This window comes from Schistocerca cancellata, chromosome 4 (assembly GCF_023864275.1).
Source record: "Schistocerca cancellata isolate TAMUIC-IGC-003103 chromosome 4, iqSchCanc2.1, whole genome shotgun sequence".
Classification (NCBI taxonomy): domain Eukaryota; kingdom Metazoa; phylum Arthropoda; class Insecta; order Orthoptera; family Acrididae; genus Schistocerca; species Schistocerca cancellata.
In genome coordinates this window covers 926,974,951-926,997,502 of record NC_064629.1, presented here as the reverse complement: position 1 = coordinate 926,997,502, position 22,552 = coordinate 926,974,951, and the positions used below count along the sequence as shown (strand labels likewise).

The following is a 22,552-nucleotide window of genomic DNA, read 5'->3' as shown; positions in this document are numbered from 1 at the left end:
CAGTCAAATCCTCGCTCTGCTTACAACAGCACGATGGATGTATCAGTGTGTAGAGGCTCGGAGAAGGATGAACTTCGTCAGATTACATTCCCAATGTCATACAGGCCCAGTCCCTGGCGTGATGCCGGCCGGAGTGGCCGTGCGGTTCTGGGCGCTACAGTCTGGAGCCGAGCGACCGCAACGGTCGCAGGTTCGAATCCTGCCTCGGGCATGGATGTGTGTGATGTCCTTAGGTTAGTTAGGTTTAATTAGTTCTAAGTTCTAGGCGACTGATGACCTTAGAAGTTAAGTCGCATAGTGCTCAGAGCCATTTGAACCATTTTGAACCTGGCGTGATGGAATAGGGTGCCATTACGTGCACAACACTACCACCTCTGGATCACATTGCCAGTAATTGAGACGACACTTATTTCATTTCTGCCGTTTTAGTGCCGGTGGCTGTCTCCTGTCTTCGAGGTCTGCGTGACATTGTATTTCAACAAGATAACGCAAAACTGCATGTTGCCCCTGCTGTCCTGGCCTATCTCGATATGGAGGATGTTCGACTGTTATCGTGGCCAGCACGTTCTCCAGATCATTAATCTGCTCAAAACGTTTGCTTTTGGAAGCTGACGCGCAGGGGGGTTCAGCGAGACTGGCGTGCCTCCACTCGGCTGCCACTACGATTGCTGAACTATGCGTAGTACTGAAGCAGCACCGAACGACATACTTTTGTCTGTCATCCCTCTATACCTAACCGGATTAAGGTTCAAATGGTTCAAATGGCTCTGAGCACTATGGGACTCAACTGCTGTGGTCATAAGTCCCCTAGAACTTAGAACTACTTAAACCTAACTAACCTAAGGACATCACACACATCCATGCCCGAGGCAGGATTCGAACCTGCGACCGTAGCGGTCGTGCGGTTCCAGACTGTAGCGCCTTTAACCGCTCGGCCACTTCGGCCGGCCCGGATTAAGGCCATTGATTCTGTTCTGTATACTAAATTTCGCATCCTGCATACCCCAAAATTACCTAAAAATTTATTCGTGTATTCTTCCTGCTATAGTGTTTACGCACAATGAATGAAGTTTCTCTTTTTTACTATTCTTCCTGGTTTTGCTGTTCTAATGGTGAGGAGTGTAAATGAATACTCCATCCTTAATGAACTCAACGAGATGCTACATCGTTGCTGCGTTTCTGCAATTGCGGTCTGTCTGTTTCTGTAGACCCTGCCTCCGAACATCCTCGTGCAGCGATAGTCAGCCGGCGCCCCCCGTCAGATCTTGCCAGACTCGAATAGAGGACGCCGCGGAACCCTTTCGCACACATAGCCACGAGGGAGCAGAAGATACTCGTTGGAGGTGAGGAAATCGCAGGTGTCATGTTTTGTTTACGTAAACCGTGGGAACTGTGCACTAACGGTTTACACCCCGCAGTGAAACCAGTCGGCTCGCTTTCTGTACACACCCGCCACAGTAACGGAATGCCTGTAGCTAGGCGTTCCTTTCTCCTTTGCACCTGTACCATAACTTCGGAAATCCCATACGGTTTCTGGCAGCTTTTTCTCTTAGCTGAGTCCGTGTTAATTCCCCGTGTGTATTCGACTAAGTCGTCTGTTGTTTTCGGACGCCACAAGCAATTTCACCTAACTGAAAAATCCTCACCGTTGACTTTGGCAACAATGATGGCGTCTTGTACATTAAATATCGTTGCTTGAGCAAAATACTGTCGTTGAGGGAAACGTACTCAGCTGAGAAGAACAGACACGATCACAGTTCATTGTGCACTGAAGCTAACAGGTGAGTTTCCTATACGATCTTTCACACATTTATGGCTTTGTTGCTCCGGACGTATGCTTATGAGATGTCATTGTCACGAAGGAGCTGCTGCTGGGAGTGAACTTGCAATTAACTGCTCCTTACGTTCTCAAGTGGTGCGACGGGCAACTGGACGGCCTCATCTGGTGGCAGCTAGTGTGGGCATTCATTTTAGATATTCTTTCGACTGAAACAGGAGAGCGCCCATTTACGCTGGAAAAATAAATCGAGCCGTCGTCTTCGCGAAAGAGCAGACCTACCACAATTACAAACACGAATGGTGTTTATTAGCTTAAAATTAGGATTGGATATTTATAAAGACAAATAGAACAAGTTTTATACGTTTACCTTTGCGACAACTTTTTTGTCTCCGTGGAAAACATGGATGTGTCGTAGCGAATCGCTGTGATTACAATCGAATCACTGAAATATCTTTTCCCAGGCGTATGTGGCAATCACTTGACAGCTTAGCTTCTTAGACCGTGCTGAGTAAGAAAGGTCTTAGTGAAGATAGTCCACAACAGCTTTCCTCTTACCCGAGGATAATCGATCAGGTGTAGTTATATAATGCGAATCAGTGCGGAAATGATTCTCGCTATACATAACAATACAGTAGCAACGTATCGTTGCAGTACTTATTAAATCAGTAATGTTATGTTTCCGCAGCCGAATGAACTTGAATACCTTAAATCACACTAGACTTTGTCACGAATTCTCATTCATTCGGCAGATCACTCAGCACTGTGTAAATCGAAAGGCAGAAGACAACACTTGTCCCACATGGATCAATGAAATACCCATCGCGACATTGGGCTCCGAACGGGCGACATTTCAGTTATCTTTCATGGTAACGACCACTGTGTAGGAGGACGTGTTTTTTGTAGATAAGTATGTTTCTATAACACATTATTCTCGAAAACTGTGTCTTATAAACAGTAAAGTTAACATGATCGCCACATAAATTTTCGATGATAAGTATTACAGGTACATCCTAGTTCTTTTGTTACACTAGCGTAATTCGTTTCAAAAGCTGCATTCGTGACAGTGGGAACGTACCTCTTTCGAAGAATGCCGAAAATGGCATATCCGTTGATTCTGTTCTTTCTACAGATATGCAGAGATGAATCTCCAGGCTGCGTATGATTTCTAGTAAAGGAGTTACGAAGTATAAAACTGCACAACATACCTCCTCCTGTTCAGAGGTAGGGAGTCCTCGATGTTAGTATATGAGGACAAATAAATCAGCCATCTATTGTAGGGCTCAAGAGAGATCTCGGACTGGATGCACCTCACTACTGGAACTGTGGTTCGCTGCATCAATGTCGAGATATTTTTTGTGTAAAACCCGGTAAGACAGGAGAGCCATATACGACGCTCCTTCGAAAAGAAATCGTACACTTGGAATACGTACAAATAATAAGGCTTACAAGCACTCGCCGACCATAGCCAACGATCCACTTCCCGCTGAATAGACAGTAGAACCGGCTAAAGCCACGTACTTCCCACAACTAACCTGATCCAATAATAGGAAGAAGAATTTTTTTGTTTTTAGCGGGAGCAGTGAGATGCGTGATGGTTGGAAAGGGGAAGGATAGAAGAAAGGACGAGGGTGTGGGAGGATGGTGTTTGTGTGTGTGTGGAAACACGATAACACTGCTATGTTACTTTTAAGTAGCGCACCTATATGAGTTTCACTGCCAAAGAAATTGTTAGTAGGAGCAACCCCTTAGGTTGGCACGATCCTGCGAATGACATAGCTTAGCTGTCTTTTGACGGATCCAAAATGCACAGCACCATCTAATAAAAACAGCAGGATGCTATACCATTACAGACGCTGCCGCACGTTATAAGGGACCATATTCTATCGAGCTGCACTTGTATAGATTTATAAGCTTGAGATACTACGTTAAAGTCTGAAACTGCACATCTCATCGTTCCAGTCGAAGCAAAATCGTAAGTGAAGAGTAACGTGTGGCGCTTAGAGCTAGCAAGACAAGTATGTACTGTTAAGTTCGATGTGTGGTCATTTGTGTTTAGCTGTAGAACAGCGGGATGTATTTAGAGCGTACAACAGCAACGAGCACAATTTGGTGTTATGGTACAGAAAAGCACCGTTGCCAATTTATCGTTGACACACTCATCGCCAGACGGCTTGCATGCCAATGTACAGTACCACGGTTTTTCGTAAAAGCACGCAAGCCGTCTGACGGTGAATGTATAAATTCAATAAAGAATATCAAAAACAAATTTTTGCTAGCTGCTGCAGTTCTTTATCACATAAAATTCGTGGCTCTCCAGTAGTATCGTCATATGACAAAACAGCGGTTAGTGTTTAGTCTCGTCAATCTTGCAGACTTCAGGGAAACGGAATAAGATCAGCTGGGCGAAGTATGGAAAGAAAAAGGAACAGCAGTGTCTTATTCGATGAAACGTGCTAGTAGTGCGATAAAATCGTTTAGAAGAACCACATAAACGCGAACTAGTGTGCCCGGATGGAGATTAGAAACTCGGTCGCTTCTGAACGCCCGACCACAAACTGAGACTCATAAATATCGTTTCAGAAGATCGTATTACCGAAGGATAATGTGCAGCTACAATGTGTCGGCGAAAACCGCGGCTCCCGCAAGCAGAGTTAAGTGGTGGTCGAGTATCTCACCCGGGAAACCACACAGGACGGCCACTGGAACAGGTTGTGTGTGATCGTTAACGCGTTCACCTAGAGGCCATAATATCTCCTCGCCTATACACCCTGGAAGCGATTGACGCTGCCGGAGCTGTCGTAAGGGTATCGTTTATTCCTCTTTGTTCCACAGTTAGAAGCAAATCAATCCTCGGAGGCTCACGTATTACTCGGTGTGAAGGACGAACTACTGTTTTCGTAGCTGATCAACAGCAGGACGGTAGGAGCTGTGCACTACCAGACACTTTATACGGTCATATCTTTGTCTTAAGACAGCAAAAAAGGTGTACATTTTAATGGTTTCCAATTAAATGTTCATATAAACAGCTGGAGATCTAGCACGCGTCTGACTTTTACATCCTCCGCATGCCATCGTGCGGTGCGTGGCGGAGTGTACCTTGCACCACTCCTGGTCGTTTCCTTTCCTGTTCCAGCGAAGGAAAAACGACTATCTAAATGCCTCCGTACGGGCCGTAATTTCTCTTACCATATTTTCGACATTCTTACGCAAAATGTACTTTGGCTTTAGTAGAATCGTTCTTCAGTCAACGTTAAATGGCGGTTTTCAAAATTTCCTCATTGATATTTCTCGAAAAGAACGTCGCTTTCCCTCCAGGGATTCCCCGAAGCCTCTCCATAATACTTGTACGTTGTTCAAACCTAGCGGTAACAAATCTGACAGCCCGCCTCTGAATTTCTTCGATGTCTTCCTTGAATTTGACCTGGTGCGGATCGCAAACACTCGTGCAGTTCTCAAGATAGGGACGTACTAGAGTCCTACATGCAGACGAGCCACAGTTTTCTAAAAGTCTCCCCATAAACAGAAGTCGACCTTTCGCGTTCTCTGCCACGATCCTTACATGCTCGTTCCATTTCATATCGCTTTCTAGCGTTACGCTTAGATATTTATTTGACGTCACTCTATCAAACAGCACACTACTAATCCGAACTTAACGGTTTTCTTTCTTCTACTCGTCTGCATTAACTTACATTTAGAGTTAGCTGTCATTCATCACCCCAACCAGAAATATTATCTAAGTAATTTGGTAGCCCCCTACACCACCTTCCTGTACACCACAGCGTCATCAGCAGATAGCTGCTCACCCTTTCCGCAGATCATATGTTTTCCAACGTGTACGAACTCTTGGGATTGATCGATGAGAGGAAACGGAACAAACAGGTGAAATGATGTCCGGAAATGCACGGTTTCGAAACTAGAGACCATTTATTCAATCGCACATTGTTACAAAGGCTGCAGTCTAATACGTCCTGTACCGTGCAGCGACAGCTACAGTATGTGCTGAAAACGGTTTCCATGTGCTTCAGCGCATGCGTGTTCTGTCTCATACTTTTACATCGGCCAGGCTGCATACGAACGGCGTCGAAGGCAGCACGAACACGCCCCTCCAGTGTCTCCACGTCTGGAATGGGCTCTGCATACACGACAATATAGAGACGGCCCACAATCAGAAATCGCTCGTGTCGAAATCCGGTGAGCTCTGCGTAGAGGTGGCCTCATCTGTGAATAGGATGGATGACACAAAACCGGGAATCGGTTGTCACGGAGAATGTTCCACACTGTCATCTGGCTTACCTATACTGGCGGGCCAACTGCCTGGCGCTGACACGGCGGTCGCCTTCCACAGTATTAACCATAATTTCTTCCAAGTCCGGTGTTCGAACATTTCGGGTACGCCCTTCATGATTTCCTGCTTCCTGAAACGACCCTTTCTCAGGGAAACGGCGAAGCACTGTTGTAAAGATTGAATGCTGTGGTGGTTGTCGGCGGGGATAGGTCTCCTGATACAACCTTGCAGCCCGCCGCCCGTTGCCATCTACCTTTCTGTAAGTGAACACCATGTCGGCAAGCTCTCGATTAGAATGCGGAACCATTGTGTACAACGCCGTGTCACTTCCAGTGCAAGGTCAGTCAGCAAGGAAAGTGAATCAGACTCAACGTTACCAATTACTATGGCAGGAGAGGACGCTAGGGCATACGTATGAGGAACACTACCACCCTCTGGGAGGAAAACATGCATACTGTAACTGTGGCTGCGCGGTACAGCGCAGTCTCTGTAACACGGTCCTATCGTGGCACTCCTGACGATATCCATCTCTGTGATAAACACTCGCCGTCGAGGAGAAAGTGCTGGGTCCTGTTAGGCGTTTTCTGACAGTACGCCCTTTGACTGTCCTACAATTGCACGCTTCACACAAGTAGGAAACATGGAAAAGGTGCAGAAAGAAGAGAACATAATAAGTTACGTAGTGACTGAAGTATCCAAAGTACTGATTGCAGCTTTTCGTGTGGAGCTGTGCCATGTTGGCAAGCTTTTGGTGAACAGAAAGTAAAACAGAATTGTAGGGACAGAAACAGGCTCAGATATGGAATAGCAGAGGCTCTTCATATATTTGTGTTAATTACATTGTATGTGATATGGTTGGAGCGCTGTGCCGGTGGTAAGTCAAAGCGCACTGAGTTCTAACAAACCGTCCCTAAGGGCACAACAGTTTTCACAAGTGATAATGTCTCTGTAAGCTGTAGCATCGCATGCGAAATGTGGAAAAGGAACGGATCGTACCACTGACTGCCATCAATGGTTCGGCTGCACATGCAGCGACCATTTAAAAAAGAATCCGAAATTTTGGAACGATGTTCAGCTGCAGGCTCCAGTACATGTCCAACCGGTTTCCTTGCCTGCTCTGTCCGTCGCCTATCATTTACTAGGGGTCAACTTCAGACTCCACCCTGGCAGCTCCTCCCACATGTAAGTTTTATGTGTCCAACAGTCCGCAGTTATTCTAGCCATTTTCGTAGAATCGATTAGTTACCGATTTCTTGTCCGACTGGGTCCACTAAAACCTATCTCCTCAAGAAAATCAGAACGTATTGCTGTGTACTGCAAAAAGAAAGAGTCGGAACCCAGATGGACGTATTACATTTTTCCCATGATTCTCTCTGGTATCCGGCCCAGAGGGTACGTCTAAATGACACGAAGTTTCGATTGGTGTCACTACCATCATTTTCTGGCGACGTGTCGAAGCGACGTCTCGCATGGCTTGTGTAAGGCGACTCGTATGTCATTTCGACACTTTGCGAGTGACGCACTGTACAGCACACATAATTAAAAGGTATGCTTTTTAACTGTTTCGTTAAACATATTAGTTTTAGTTATCCCTCTAATTTACTTGAAAATTTGTTATTCAGTCTGATTTGCTTGTAGAAAATACTGTTCTGAGTTTCGTTTAATTTTTCTGGGTATGTGTAGCTTATATCCGGTTCTTGTTCCATGATCGTTAGTGGAGCTGTTAGTGTGATAATTGATAAGGCTTTTCTTGATGTGCGCAGTTGGTTCGTAGGTGTACTCAGACAATAAAACTAGAATCCCTAACTCTTTAAATAGCTTTCGGCAATGAACCCATTTGTTGTATTTAGTTACTCTTTTTATATCGTTTTTCTGTAGTTTGAGTCTTACATCCATACTTTCTACGCTTGATCTAAAAAACTATTGCCATTGCTATACAGTGATTGTGGCTAGGAGCCGGCCGGGGTGGCCGAGCGGTTCTAGGCGCTACAGTCTGGCACCGCGCGACCGCTACGGTCGCAGGTTCGAATACTGCCTCGGGCATGGATGTGTGTGATGTCCTTAAGTTAGTTAGGTTTAAGTAGTTCTAAGTTCTAGGGGACTGGTGACCTCAGAAGTTAAGTCCCATAGTGCTCAGAGCCATTTGAATCATTTTTTTGTGGCTAGGAAAAGAAGGGATCTAAAAGGTATTTGCTGATATACACTGACGAGAGGACTTCAAGGACGTGGGACTTGCTAATGGCTGAATGTTCAGTTAACTTCAACTGAAAGTCAATCCCAAAGATCTGAGTTTGTTTTCTACGGGACTGTTATCTTTACTTAATGCAGCTATTAATTACTAACGACAAGATCTTTGTACCTTAGTCCGCAATTGGGTAATGAATCGACATTTTTATTCGTTCGTGACTTACGAGGTCTCCTCAGTGAATCCGTACCAAAGATATACGGAAATATTCGTTTGCTATCTGAACCGGAGAAACTGTGAGACTTTGAAATTTTAGGGTACCTTCTCTTTTTAACAAATCAAAATAGAACCTCTAATCTACACGTGAGCACACAAATTAAACGTCAAGTTTAGATGAAAGAGTATCTTCGTTCTACTGCCTTGAATATGATCGCTTATTGTTTACGTTAATTACCTTTAAGACGTGATTTCATATTGACTGTTTATGACGGGGATTTAGAAACTCATGATTAACCGAACCGAGCGATCGAAATCATATTATCACTCCACTTTAAGGTAACAACGCTGCAGGCTATAAGATATGTTTACCCAGATGATGTTCACGTATTACGAATGCCAAGAAATCTGTGTTTTAGTCTGAAATTGTGTAATGGAACGACTTTTTGCGGGATTTTATTTGTCCGTGATTCATAGTATCCCCTCGTTAATAGCGTAGCGAGTCCGTGCGAAAGATGCACGGAAATACTAAATTTGCTTTCTGGACCGAGGAAATTGCGAGACGAAGAGATGTTAACCTATACCGTGTTGTCATTTTAACAAGTGTTTAGTATTTCGCCGTTAAGGAAAGCCGGTATTTTTTCTGGGTCGCGCTGGCCCATCTCCCGTTTCGGGCGTGCGGTTCTTTGTCTCGGCAGGTAGTTTGGCTGCCAGCTAAGCAAGTCATCAGTATACCTGCAGACGTGTAATCTGATCGCGGCACGCATCTTCTGTTTCAACATGAGGTTGAGTGTCCTTAAGAGTTTCACCGTTTTGTGATGACCACGGCCGGACTGGACACACAGGCTCCATCATCAATGGCACCGGCCAGCGCGAACGAAACCTCGGCTCGGGTTGCCGAACGAATTACGTGGGAAGCGTGCGCGAAACACGATCTTGAAAACCGCCCGCCACTGCGTCATTCTATAGCTCCAACCTTATTTTTCTTATTGTAATTATTCGGTACGCATAGATAATAAAGTTTCGGATACTGTTTATTCCCCGCTTAACAGTTCCACTGTCCGAGTCTGTGGTGATCGAGGGTATTGCTTTTTCAGTGTTCGAAAACTTAGTCGACAGAGATTCGCGGGCACCTAATTTTAGCAGAAGATTTCATAATTTTGTAGTATTTAATCGCTGTTGTCTCTGTCGAAAGCGAAAACTGTCGTTCACTTCGCGAAGTGCGTATAAGAGTCATTGCGGCAGAGACTGCAAATAGCAATCTGTGTCCCTGAAATATGGTGTGATGTTGCTGGATATCACCGTCGTGAAGCCTGCTTCAGAGCAAGTAGGTTATGTTCCTAGATGAATTAAGAGAACCTGTCACTATAAGAAGTACAGAAGAGAAATTTTTATTAATTCGCAATGAAAAATATGAAAAAGGTTTCCAGAATAGGAAAAATGCTTCTATTACGCTGATGAGGACGGCGAACTATTTATCAATGTTCAAATAAACTATATACTGAGAAAAATAATTCTGCAGGAGACCTTTCCTCTGTACAAGAATGAAGGAAATACAATTTAATTTTTTCTTAGTCGTAAGCGCCTGCAAAATGGAAAACAGTTGTGATTAATACCTGAAATATTCGAAAAGATACTATGACTCCTCGATGTCCATAAGCTATTGACATCACCGAACTAATCTTCAGGTCTTCACATTTTGAGAATTTTTGCTCCATTGTTCAGTCGCACATACAGGGTTAGGTATTTCCGTATGTTTGTTGATATATGTAGTTTGAGCTAAACATCGTCTTGAACGAGTTGCGAAAAACGTTTATCAAGGCGATAGCGACACATTTGCTTGCCTGAGACAACCACACCATGCCACATCATAGGAAGGATCTGCGAGGTCCTGCAAGAAAAATTATTATTGAACTTAAAATTTCTGAAAATTATTCAAATTTGTGAAGGTTTTATGTCTTAAAAGGCTACATAACTTGACTGGGAAGTGAAAATCATGAAATAATTATGGCATGAAGCAACACAACAGTGTAAGAACTCTCGCTTATATCTTCAACTTAGCCTGCTCTTTAGGCGGTCTTTGACTTGTAAGGAATTATTGTTATATTCGCAATTTTTTGTGCAGTGGTGAACACCAACGTCTTATCTCTTTCTAAGCTGAATTTATTACTTAAGATACTAACGGACATAAATATTTGCTATTTATTTTTTGGATATTCGATAAACTGCCATAAAACCTATTGACGGTATTTAATCACTTTTAAAAGGCTCATTCTTTTAACGTGAGACAGAAACGAGTTTAGACGTGAGGAAGACCTCAAGGCTTCTGAGTCATTCTGAGGTTTATTTTCACAAGTGCGTCTTGATCACGCAGATTTCTTACACTTAAAAAAATGTAACTAAATACTGAGCATGCCGCAATTTGATCATCACATTGGCGACACTGGTTTAATATGCGCTCTAGCTGAAAGTGCTCTCTGCTGGCATTAGTCTCTTGTGTAAGTACCAGACGCAATCTGAGTATTACCAGCACGCACCATGAACTCATATGTTTAACATGACGATGATTTCCATCAGAATATTTTAATCGTATGTATGACTGCTATACGTGGCTATAAACATTTTATAATTTTATATTTTATGTATCGCTAAGTCTTGTTAGATTTAGCTTTAACTTATTGATCCTGTCGCTTACACAATATTTATCTTCGTAACAGATCTGAGGATGGAAGTATGCCGAAACGGTAATAAAGTGTAAGAAATCTGTGTGATCAAGACGTACTTGTGAAAATGAAGTGCCAAAAATGATTGAGGACTCATTTAAAGAGGTTATGACTTCAATTAATAAATCATTCTGAGTTGATTAATTCATAAAATGCTGCAATTTGTCATTTCCGACAGTTAAATAGAACCCATTTTAAAAGAAAAGTGTACAACCAAGCTAGTGAACTGGTGATTGACATGAAACAGGCTCGATACACCTAAAACAACAAATAAAATATTAAATGAAAAATAAAAAGTCTCGTGTTAAACTTGATGCGTGTGTTTGGAACGGACGAGGAATGTCTTAAGATTTAAAGTGCGGTACATATCCTCAAAATCAGTCGAAGAGTCAGAAATTAACACTTTTATTAAGATAAGCTCGAGCCCTCTTTCCCTTGCACACATACTTTAGCTGTTGGAAACGCAAGTTAATGACACGCCTTTTTATCAACTCCTGATGTTACTGAATTTAACGCATCTGTATGGAACAAGCTTTGTTACGAGCGTCTAAACAGATAACCTGAATATCATATTAATGCATTATTTACTTTTCCACGATAAAAGCTGCTCGCTGTAACGGTTCTATTTACAGAACGTTAAACACAGTTCGACTCCCATAATTATATGTTCCTCTCTAATCCCTAGCTGTGTTTAAACCGTAATTAGTTTGTTAATATGTTAAGTGTTAAAGAATAAAATTGCTGTATTAACGAGCAAATTTCCTAGCTGGTGTACAGAATCGATTAAATGAACTGCAACAGCGCACAACCGATGCCAAATGCACTCCCTATGTTCAGTCGCCCGAAGAGAAACGAATTCATTTACACCGTGCTCTGGAGCTTCGCGTTCTAATTTGAAACAAGATATTTTTGTCAATAATCACCGCTTCCACAAATTTATATATTTGTTTATCAGATCTGCAGCTGCATGGTTATACCACAGTTTGTGCTGTAGAACTGTTTTCAGTTCTGAATACAGTTTCTGCTAATAACTCTACAGTCAGACTACTGTAAATACGAAATTTTGATTTTGCTGTACGATAAGAATGCGTAAAGGAATAAAGTACTACAATTTCCAACTTGAGCAAAAATTCACTATTCAATGTTTATCTGTGTCACTGTGATCGACGTGTTAATCTTCTCCACTTTTAGTACGTCGTATTTAATTGTGGGCATATGACAGTTTTAAGAAAGTAAATTACTTTCTACGAAATCTAAGTTCACATATACAAAGCATTAATTGTTCTAGTTCTAACCTACGGACCTGAAATCTGGACTTAAAAAAAAAAAAAAAAAAAAAAAGAAAAAAGAAAGAAAGAACAGAACGTAAATTAAGAATGTTTGAACGCGAAATATTAAGGGAAATATTTGGATTCATGAGAGATAGCATTTACATGATTCGAGAGTATTAGATAACGATAATCAGATGTTGTATCAAAAATTAAAGCGAAAAACATTGCATTAGACAGGGCGAGTCATCAGAGCACACCCAAACAGAATCATCTAGAGAGTGACAGAAGAGTTTCTTACTTTAATACAAACTCTTGGACGCCTATGTAAAATATACCTCGCTAACGTTCAAGGTAAGTAGGAAAACTTAAGGCAGAGTAAAGATATTTGTGAAGTCAGAGCAAAAGTGGTTCAATATTGTTCATTCTGCAACGAAGAGTCTTCACGCCTTGTAAAGTTTAATAATGATAATAATAATTATTATTATTATAACAGCAACAGTAAAGGATATTTGTTTCATTTATATTACTTCGCGATAATTTAGGATTAAGCAGATGCATGTGATGCGCTTTCGATGTGATGGAAACTGCATCCCCTTTCTCAAAATTGTCATTGAGAGTTTTAAGGGTTGTTGTAAGCGTCACTGACGGCCGCAGTAAATTCCTTGGAGGAGGTTTTATAAATCCCAGTCAATACTATATGTCTTCATAACCTCGAGATTTCCTGGTCTGTACTGTATTCTCTAAATTTACTTAAAAACTCAATGTAGCAAGTACTCGTCTTTCACCTTTACGAAATAGGCTAGAGTTCAGGAACTGGCGCAGTCTTCTAATCACTGCTAAGTAGTCTCAAAATGGTTTTTGTTTGTTTGAACCCACAGCCAATTTCTTTATCTTCTGCGATAAGGCTGTTCCGGGCGCAGGGGGGATGTCACATTCTAGTTTCGCTGTCTTTTGGTACAGACAGATGTTTTTCATAACGTCGAAGTACGTTTTAAAACAACCTTCCTCTATAATTATTTAGTCGTCGAACTTGATAAACATTTTACACTTTAATAAAATTATATCACAACTTAATTGCTCCTCTGTACACACAGAAACCTAGAATGCGACGATCTTACCTTGTTTTCGAGACACTCGGCACACATTACTGTTCAGTGCCTTCTTCCACTTATATCACTCACTGATGTGCAAGGTTAACCAGAAATTTCGCAAAATATTTACGTATATTCTTATTACCACAGATTACCTCATTGAGCGCATTTTTACAGCAAATATTGACATAAATTTTGGATAGCATCGTCAGTTGCGGAATTTTTGGCAATGTGTGTTTGTTCAGCTGCGTAGTGACAAGGTGGATACCTTTTCACTCACGCATAACTTTTCTGTTAACCCTCTGACACAGATTTCAGCGAATCCATAGTTTCTCCTGGCAGTTCTTCCATCATGACAGTGTCAGGTGTCGTATACAGAATAAAACTTAGAATGTAGGAGTATCTACCTGTGATGTCTCACTGTCTGACCTCCATCAACAACAGCGCCGACCTTGATAGCGATCACCATAACATTATCCTCTTTCTCGATGGGCTGCAGTCTCTAGAACAAAACAAGGTAGACGTGAGAGTAGAAGACGCCCCACCTATCTACTATATTTACACGGCCGTAAGTTTGTTTAATTTTTTTCGACTGTAACCTCCTTTAACTCATGGATGATGATCGCTTCACGTCAGAATTCTCATTTTCATCACCTTTATAACATTTTTACAATACACGAATTTGTGTAACAGTGAGGTTATTAAACTGAAAGCGAAATATTTGCTACTTGCAGTTACCATGTAGTTTTTTGCAACTATGCATACACAGGACGAAATTAGGTCAACATATCAATATGTAGCAACCAGTAGTATCACTAAATTTTACACTATTGTACCATAATTTTTGTTACTGTGCATTCTCATTAGTAAAATTGGAAATTTGTGGTAAGTTCCTATGGGACCACCGGTCCCTAGGCTTACACACTACTTAATCTAACTTAAATTAGCTTACGCTAAGGACAACACACACACGCAGGCGCGAAGGAGGACTCGAACCTCCGACCATGGGGAGGGGGGTGAGGGGAGAGGGAGCTGCGCGAACCGCCCAAGATCGCGCCGCATCTGAGTAGTAAGTCACCTATTCGATTGTCAATATTTATTGACTGTCGTTGATTTAAGCACAGATTTGAGTTCTTCTTAAGGTAATACATTGTAAGAAACTTACACCTTGGACCTCAGATGAAGTTCTGGCGGTGTTCTGCGGTTATAGAATAACTGAATTATTAGTACGATGTTGTGGCTTAAAACGAGTTATACCAACCACATCTATGATTTAAGGCACATTCTTTGCCGTCTTAATGAATTCAGGATTTATTCGCTTTGATGACCAACTTTTCTTCAGATTTCTTCGTAGACGGCAAAGTATCACATATCGGCAATGATGCATTAGTGTGCATAGTGAAAACTTTGCTAATCGCAGAAGTTTAAAATCATTTCGTCTCAGTTTCAAAGGTAGACTGTTTTCATTAAATTTCATAATTCAGGGCCTGTTAATTTGCGACCTATTTGTTAGTGCTTAGGAAATTTTATGATTCTGTGAGGCACATTTCTGAAGAGGTTATGAGACTCATAGATATTATACCATATTTGATCTTAAACTTACATTCGACCGGGATGCCAGCAGTGCTGTTTAAATCACGAAAGTATAAGGCACCACAGACAGAAAATTTAAGTATCTTGAAAAAAAAAAAAAAAAGATTAACAACTTTTGTATGCCACATCCGAATGTAGTTACATTTCGAAGAACTCCATCCATATAGCACCCCAGCAAGCACTGTGACACATCTCGAAAATGTAATACTTGGGAAAACTCGACTTACGGAATTAATTCTTTAAAACTTACATTGAAACACTCTAAACTATCTTTAAATTTCAGGTTAGTGTTGTTTGCGGTAAATTCCAATATATTTTCTGTGCACGTCGGGACACTTCATACGTATTTTTCAGTGACATAAATTAAAGATGCCCGTTTTCGACTTGTACCGCTTTTCTTATCAGGGTACGATATCATATACGCTATCTGATCAAAATTATCCGGAAACATTAGTGGACATTTGTGCGGAGAGTAACCACTCTTCACTTTCATTGATGACGTGAACTCTGCTTTGAACTTCCAATGATGTATTTGCATGTCTGAGGAGGAAAGTCTGCCCATTCGCCCTCAAGAGCCGAAACCAAAAAAGGTCTGAAGCGAAATTGACGTTCTAACTCTTCCCAAAAGTATTCCGTAGGGTTCAAGTCAGACCATTTCAGGAATATTATTGTCCATTACTCATTGCCTCGTAGATACTGCTTTATCACGGGGTGCATTGTCATGTTGACAACTGTTCCTCTACTGTACGCAGTAGGTAATGCTGAAAAGTATGTTCGTATCCTTGCACATTTAGCGTTCCCTTAAACGCAATAAGCGAGCCACACTTTTGCCACAGGGAACACCACCATACCACAACATCACCTCCTCCGTACTTCACTGTTAGAAGGCCACGTTCTCCAGGCATTCACCATACCCAAATCCTTCCATCGGTCTGCAGCTGGACACAGCGCGATTCATCACTCCAAATCACTCGCTTCCAATCATCCACTGACTAACAGCGTCTCTGCACACAACACCACACGTCGCACGCCGCTTAGCACTGACTACAGAAACGCTTATGAGGAGCTGCTCGAGCATTCTAATCCTATTCTCTTTAACGCCCTACGCAGTCACTGTGCTACCTGGGCTTCTGGCATGACTTTGGAACTAGCGAGTGATTTCTTCCGCTGGTTTCATTTGATATTTTACAGCCAGCCTCTGTAAAGCTCGACTGTCTCTGTTCGTCAGTACATGAGATTTGCTGTTATTCCTTCGTGTTTCCGTTTTACACTCACATAACCAGTTTGGGCAATTTTATAAAGCGTTCTTGCAATGGAGAGTGAACAGGGATCAGTGTAAAATACTTTAAAAAATTTTAGTTAAACAGTCTTTATCGCAACAGACGTTTATTTGGTTGGTAACCAGTTTTGGTCTATAATTTGGACCATCTTAGGGCCGTAGGGACTGCAACACAATAGTGATACACATTCAGAGGGATTTCTATAAAAAGAGATGATATCTTGTTTCCATCTCTTTTTATAGAAATCCCTCTGAGGATTTATTACTATTGCATTACGTGTCACGTGTTACTATCTGTTTTTATAGAAATTCCTCTGAATATGTATTAATATTGAACTGCAGTGCCTAAAGCCTGAACATAGTCTGAATTATAGACCGAAACTGGTTTCAAAACAAAATAAACATCTGTAGCGTTCGAGACTGTTTTATTAAAAAGAAATTAAAATTTTAGAAGCGTAGAAGTGTCCCTAATGGATTTGCTACTCAGGTACCGTCCAAGGACTAATCCACGTTCGAATGCACTGAACTGTCTTCATCGACCCATTCTGCTGTCACTGCCTCTCTACTACCGAGAAAATACTTACTCTCACTTCCTTTTATACTGGCGGGTCCGCTTATCTGCAGGAAGTTAAGATTAGGATTTAATTTTTCATCGATAACGAGGTCATTAGAGATAAGAGAGCATGCCCGAATGGGGAAGGGAATCGTCCGTGCCTTTTCAGTCCGCAGGTCGTGGTCTAGTAGCTAGCGTTCCTGCCTCTGCATCACGGGGTCCCGGGTTCGATTCGCGGCTGGGTTGGGGATTTTCTCTGCCCGGGGACTGGGTATCTGTGTTGTCGTCATGATCTTCACTCGTGACAGTGAATGGATTGCACTGTGACAAAATTGGGACTTTGTATGGGCGCTCATGACCGCGCAGTTGAGCACCCCATAAACCAATCATCATCATCATCGTGCCTTTTCAAAGGAAAAAGTCCCGGAAGTGGCCTGAAGCGATATGGGGAAATCACGGAAAACGTAAATCTGAAGGACGGGTCGTGACTGGAAGAAACGCTGTCCTCCCCAATATGACTCCAGTGTCTCACCACTGCGCCACCCTGCTCTATGTCTCTGCAGCATCTTCTAGAACTAGCACCAGAAATTATTGTTCCAAAACCATTTTCTATTCTAAAAATACTATTCCCGTAAACTGAGTGTACAGGGAGAAATTCCGTATGACATCAACGAATGGCTATTTGCAGAGAATACTATTTTTTAATTTTCAATCACATATGGGTGTGCACTATAAATGTAGCTGAATTAAGGCGCTTATTAATTTTAGGCTGAAGTTTTTCCGTTAAATGTTGTCTGTCTGTAGTCCTAAAAAACTGAACACTTACTATTTCTTGTATTTCCGAGGGACAGTTCAAATGGTTCAAATGGCTGTGAGCACTATGGGACTTAACATCTGAGGTCATCAGTCCCCTACAACTTAGAACTACTTAAACCTAACTAACCTAACGACATCACACATATCCATGCCCGAGGCACGATCCGAACCTGCGACCATAGCAGTCGCGCAGTTCCGGACTGAAGCGCCTAGAACCGCTCGGGCACCGCGGCAGGCTAGGACAGTAGAGTATCGGTTACTTACCCTCGAAGTAAAATTATTATTTTCAGCCATTAACGTCAGAGTACTTTTTGTCTTTCCACTGTCTTTGGTGGGTATCACGTTCTGTGTAACTGATACAGTGTTATTGGCTTGCTTCGAATTTTCAGTAACGTAGCAGTCTCCGACTGATGACGGAGTGGAAGAAAGCTGCATTGTTCGGCGATTCCAGAGCCAGAAGTGGTCGGGGTTGGAGAGCGGCCTGTGTACACAGTGGCAGAGCAGGCCCCTATCAGCACGAAACAATGGCCTGGAAAAGTATCGCGTGGGAACGCTACCTGCCCCTGTTTGCCCGGGACGGACCGTCCCGCGCGGGCCCAAAATCGCCTTCCCTCCACTGACAACAAAAGAAGCGCACATGTGTAACAAAGCGATGTACAAATCCGGCCAGCGAGCCGCGCCGCTGCTATTAGAGACGTCAACACCGAGCTCACTGCATCCAAAAACCTTCTGTTTTACTTTCCCGCCCCTCCGCTGGAAGCACGGTCGGCACGATACGACTGAGGGATACAAACCACTGATCAGAATCTCGTATGCGTGATATACGCAACATAAAAGTAGTTACAGCTGTTCTCAGAACATCACACTCGTTAGCTACTCCGTCTCCCAACCGAACTGTCACGTTTCAGGGCGTTTAGCCCCCTAAAACATAATCATAATCATCATCATCATCATTCAGCTCAACATAGACTCCGGAATACGTCACGGATCAGTATATCACCGTAACTGAGATGTCTTATCCACTTTTTCCGGCCGCTGTGGCCTAGCGGTTCTAGGCAATTCAGTCCGGAACCGCGCTGCTGCTACGGTCGTGGGTTGTAATCCTGCCTAGGTCATGGGTGTGTGTGATGTCCTTAGGTTAGTTAGGTTTAAGTAGTTGTAAGTCTAGGGGACTGATGACCTCAGATGTCAAGTCCGATAGTGCTTAGAGCCATTTGAACCATCTTATCCACTTTTAGGCGGCTTCGCCAAGACACAAAGAAACGCACTTTCCAGTCTAACTTACACCTCGGGCGGCGCTACAGATCAGTCTGTCACCACAAACTACTTTCCCAAAATGAAAAACAAGCAAAATAAATATTGTCAGTGTTCTGTTATATCTCGGTTTGCGCACGAATGACGTCACAAGCCTCAACATCATTACGTAATTTTTATCTCATTGCAAATTTTGGAAATTTGTGGTAAGGTCTTATGGGACCAAACTGCTAAGGTCATCGGTGCCTAAGCTTACACACTACTTAATTTAACTTAAACTAACTTATGCTAAAGACAACACGCACCCCCATGCCCGAGGGAGGACTCGAACCTCCGACGGGGGGAGCCGCATGGACCGTGACAAGGCGCCTTAAACGGCACGGCTACCTCGTGCGACTATCTTATGGCAGATACGGACCTCATATATCAGCAAAATAATAATATACTGGGTGATTTACAATACCTGTTACAAGATTGTACGAGTTGTAGAAAGGACTAAGCAGACAAAGTTTTCACAAGGAATCGATGTCCGAAACTGTACCGTTTGGAAGTAAAATAAAATTGAAGATCGGTTCACGTTCAAATATTCCGCTTCTTGGTACTCACCCAGAAGAGACATTGAGATCTGCCTTACAGGAACCCTTGTCATGCTCATGTTTCGAGTACTTGCCAGGTTCTCTTGTGTTCTCGTCAAAGTCGAGAATGAGCCGCGATCGTGAACCACCACAGCAACCCTACTACTTGCTATACCAGTTTTCCGCAGCCGTTCTTGTACGCAGACGAAACTAGTATGTGATGTCATAATTACAAAAGCGACTGACGCCGGCTCCATTCTCAGTTTGTATCCGTACCGTGAAGTGCTAGAATGTAAAGTGATCCGACCTTCAAACTTCTTTTGCATCCAAACGGTACATATCTGGGAGTGGGTTCCTCATGAAAAGTTTATCTACTAAGTCGCCTCTACCACCCACAGAAACTTGTGACAGGAATTGTCAAACACCCTGTATAGCGTTGACCGGTAGAAACGAAGACGAAGTCTAGGTTATAAATGTGCTTCCTAATCGTTATCCAATCGGTCTGCCCTTCAGAAAATGAAATTCACATCGAATGTGTTCTACGAATTACATTTTGATATATATTTAGGAAACGGTAGAAATCTAATGTATTCTGTGAATTACATGATAGAAGAGACACAAAGGCCGCGTCCGTTGCGTTTGCATTCGGAGGCAGCGGGGAAGCTGGTCGCAGGTCTCCGTTGCACTGTCAGGCTAACCTCTCACCTGACAGCGAGTATCGTCTCGGGGTTAGCACTTAACGCTGTCGTTGTATTGCTCCCGCTGCATTCTATCCTGTTCCTCTCCCTTAGTTAAGCACGTCACGTGACACATGTGAAGTCGACACCCTTCACACCACACGTTCCTGTGTTAATGCACACTGGCCGGGAAACAAGTGTCACGCCGCTATCGCGGATCTTGTTTTACACGGCCCGTTCACGTTTCGAAAACATATCACTGCCCGCTTAATTTCTTTCAGACGATAAATGATCCACTTTCGTCTGTGCACCGACGCCAGCGCCAATTAGCAACGTGCAGCGAAACATCTCTAGAGTACGTATACGTAGTGGGTGACTACAGGGCCGTAACGGCTGCATATTAGCTATTATGAAAATTTGCGTTCGGGTAATTGATCTTCTGTGTCCGATTTTTACGTTAGTGACAAAAAGAAAGGTGCATTAAAATCTAGCATGTTCCGTTCATTCTGAAAAGACATTTCGACGAAATTATAATACGGATAATGCCACTACATATACTGGTATTTACCGAACCATATTAGTTTATTTCGGTCCTACAACTGATACTCCAAATGTTGCAGCTTCACTCTACCTTACAGAACTTCTCAGCAACAATATACAAGTAATACTAAAAAATAATGCTGATTGGACGATATTAGAAATACTTAATTGTTAGATGTTAGAATTGTACATTCTAGCACCCGATAGCCACTCGGGTCGTCTTCCAGAGAGGGACGAGGGACAGAGTTTAGCATTCCGCGACAGTAGAAGTGACGAAATATTCAGAATATTATATTAATTTTTGTTCTTAACATCTGTCACCTTGGGAATTGTAACTCGTCCTTCTTTCAGGTGACCGGTATGATTTTCAGCACTTAAATTCCGTCGTTTATGGAAATACCTCTTCTTTGTACCATTTCACTTAGTTCTGAATGTCGTTTGAGCAAGGGCGAGGCATCAGTGGTTTCCCCCCCAATCAACGACTTTTCCAAGTGTCAATCACCGAGTCATTTTCATTAAATTATCAGAGCTACGGAGATCCACCGCAGTGAACCACGTAATGCTGTAGACCGTAACATAATTAATGTAAATACGAAATGAGTATTTTATACACAGCTTAAAGGAATTTACTTGATTAAAAATGTAGTTTATGAAGTATTTAAAATCTGTGGAGTGCCATACATCAGAAAATTTTATGTCATTGCTAACCAGGCTAAAGGGACTTTCCTAACATGGGTCTGTCTGAGAACAAAACTGGAAATACAGTGACGGAAAAAATCGCAGCATCCAAAAATAAGTGATGTAGAGTAGTGAAATTCCGGAAAAACATTTGTCTAGGTAACATATATAAGCGATTAGCACTGCAGGATCACAGGTTAATGTAAGCGCGAAATAAGCCATTGGAAATGTGAAATGCTGTTACATTAGCAACCGGTTTAAGAGCCAGAATGTTGAATGCAAGCATGCAAACGTGCATGCATTGTGCTGTACAGGTGGCGGCTGTCAGTTTATGGTTGCACTTGGTCGGTCAGTACAGGGACGGTTAATGCTGGTTGTGGACGGTGTCCCGTATGTGCTCGATTGGAGACGATCTGCTGATCAAACAGGCCAAGGTAACATGTCGATACTCTGTAGAGCATGTTGGGTTACAAAAGCGGTAAGTGGGCGAGCGTTATTTTGTTGGAAAACACATCCTGGAAGGTTGTTCGTGAATGGCAGCAGCACAGGTCGAATCACCAGATTGACGTACAAACTTGAAGTCAGTGTGCACGGGATGACGACGAGAGTGCTCCTGATGTCGCACTCCAGACGATAACTGCAGTTGTAGATCCAGTGCGTGTATCACGCAGATAGGCCGGCCGGGGTGGCCGAGCGGTTCTAGGCGCTACAGTCTGGAATCGCGCGACCGCTACGGTCGCAGGCTCGAATCCTGCCTCGGGCATGGGTGTGTGTGATGTCCTTAGGTTAGTTAGGTTTAAGTAGTTCTAAGTTCTAGGGGACTGCTGACCTCAGAAGTTAAGTCCCGTAGTGCTCAGAGCCATTTTTGAACCACGCAGATAGGACGGTTGCAGACGCCCAGCTGGTCTCCTTCTAATCAACACACTGTCATCACTGGCACTCAGACGGAACCAACTTTCGTAAGAAAACACAACAGACTTTCACTCTGTTCTCCAATGAGATTTCGCTTGACGCCACTGAAGTCGCAAATGGCGGT

The 22,552-nt window shown here is 42.7% G+C and overlaps 1 protein-coding gene across 1 annotated transcript in view; it reads left to right on the top strand.

Moving 5' to 3' along the window:
* The window catches only part of LOC126184508 (homeobox protein SIX6-like), a 345,036-nt gene that overhangs the window by 143,305 nt on the left and 179,179 nt on the right, over positions 1-22,552 (top strand). Inside the window, exon 3 of the mRNA XM_049926901.1 lies at positions 1,209-1,343. Coding sequence (XP_049782858.1) covers positions 1,209-1,343 — 135 coding nt within the window. The remainder of the gene's footprint in view (positions 1-1,208; positions 1,344-22,552) is intronic.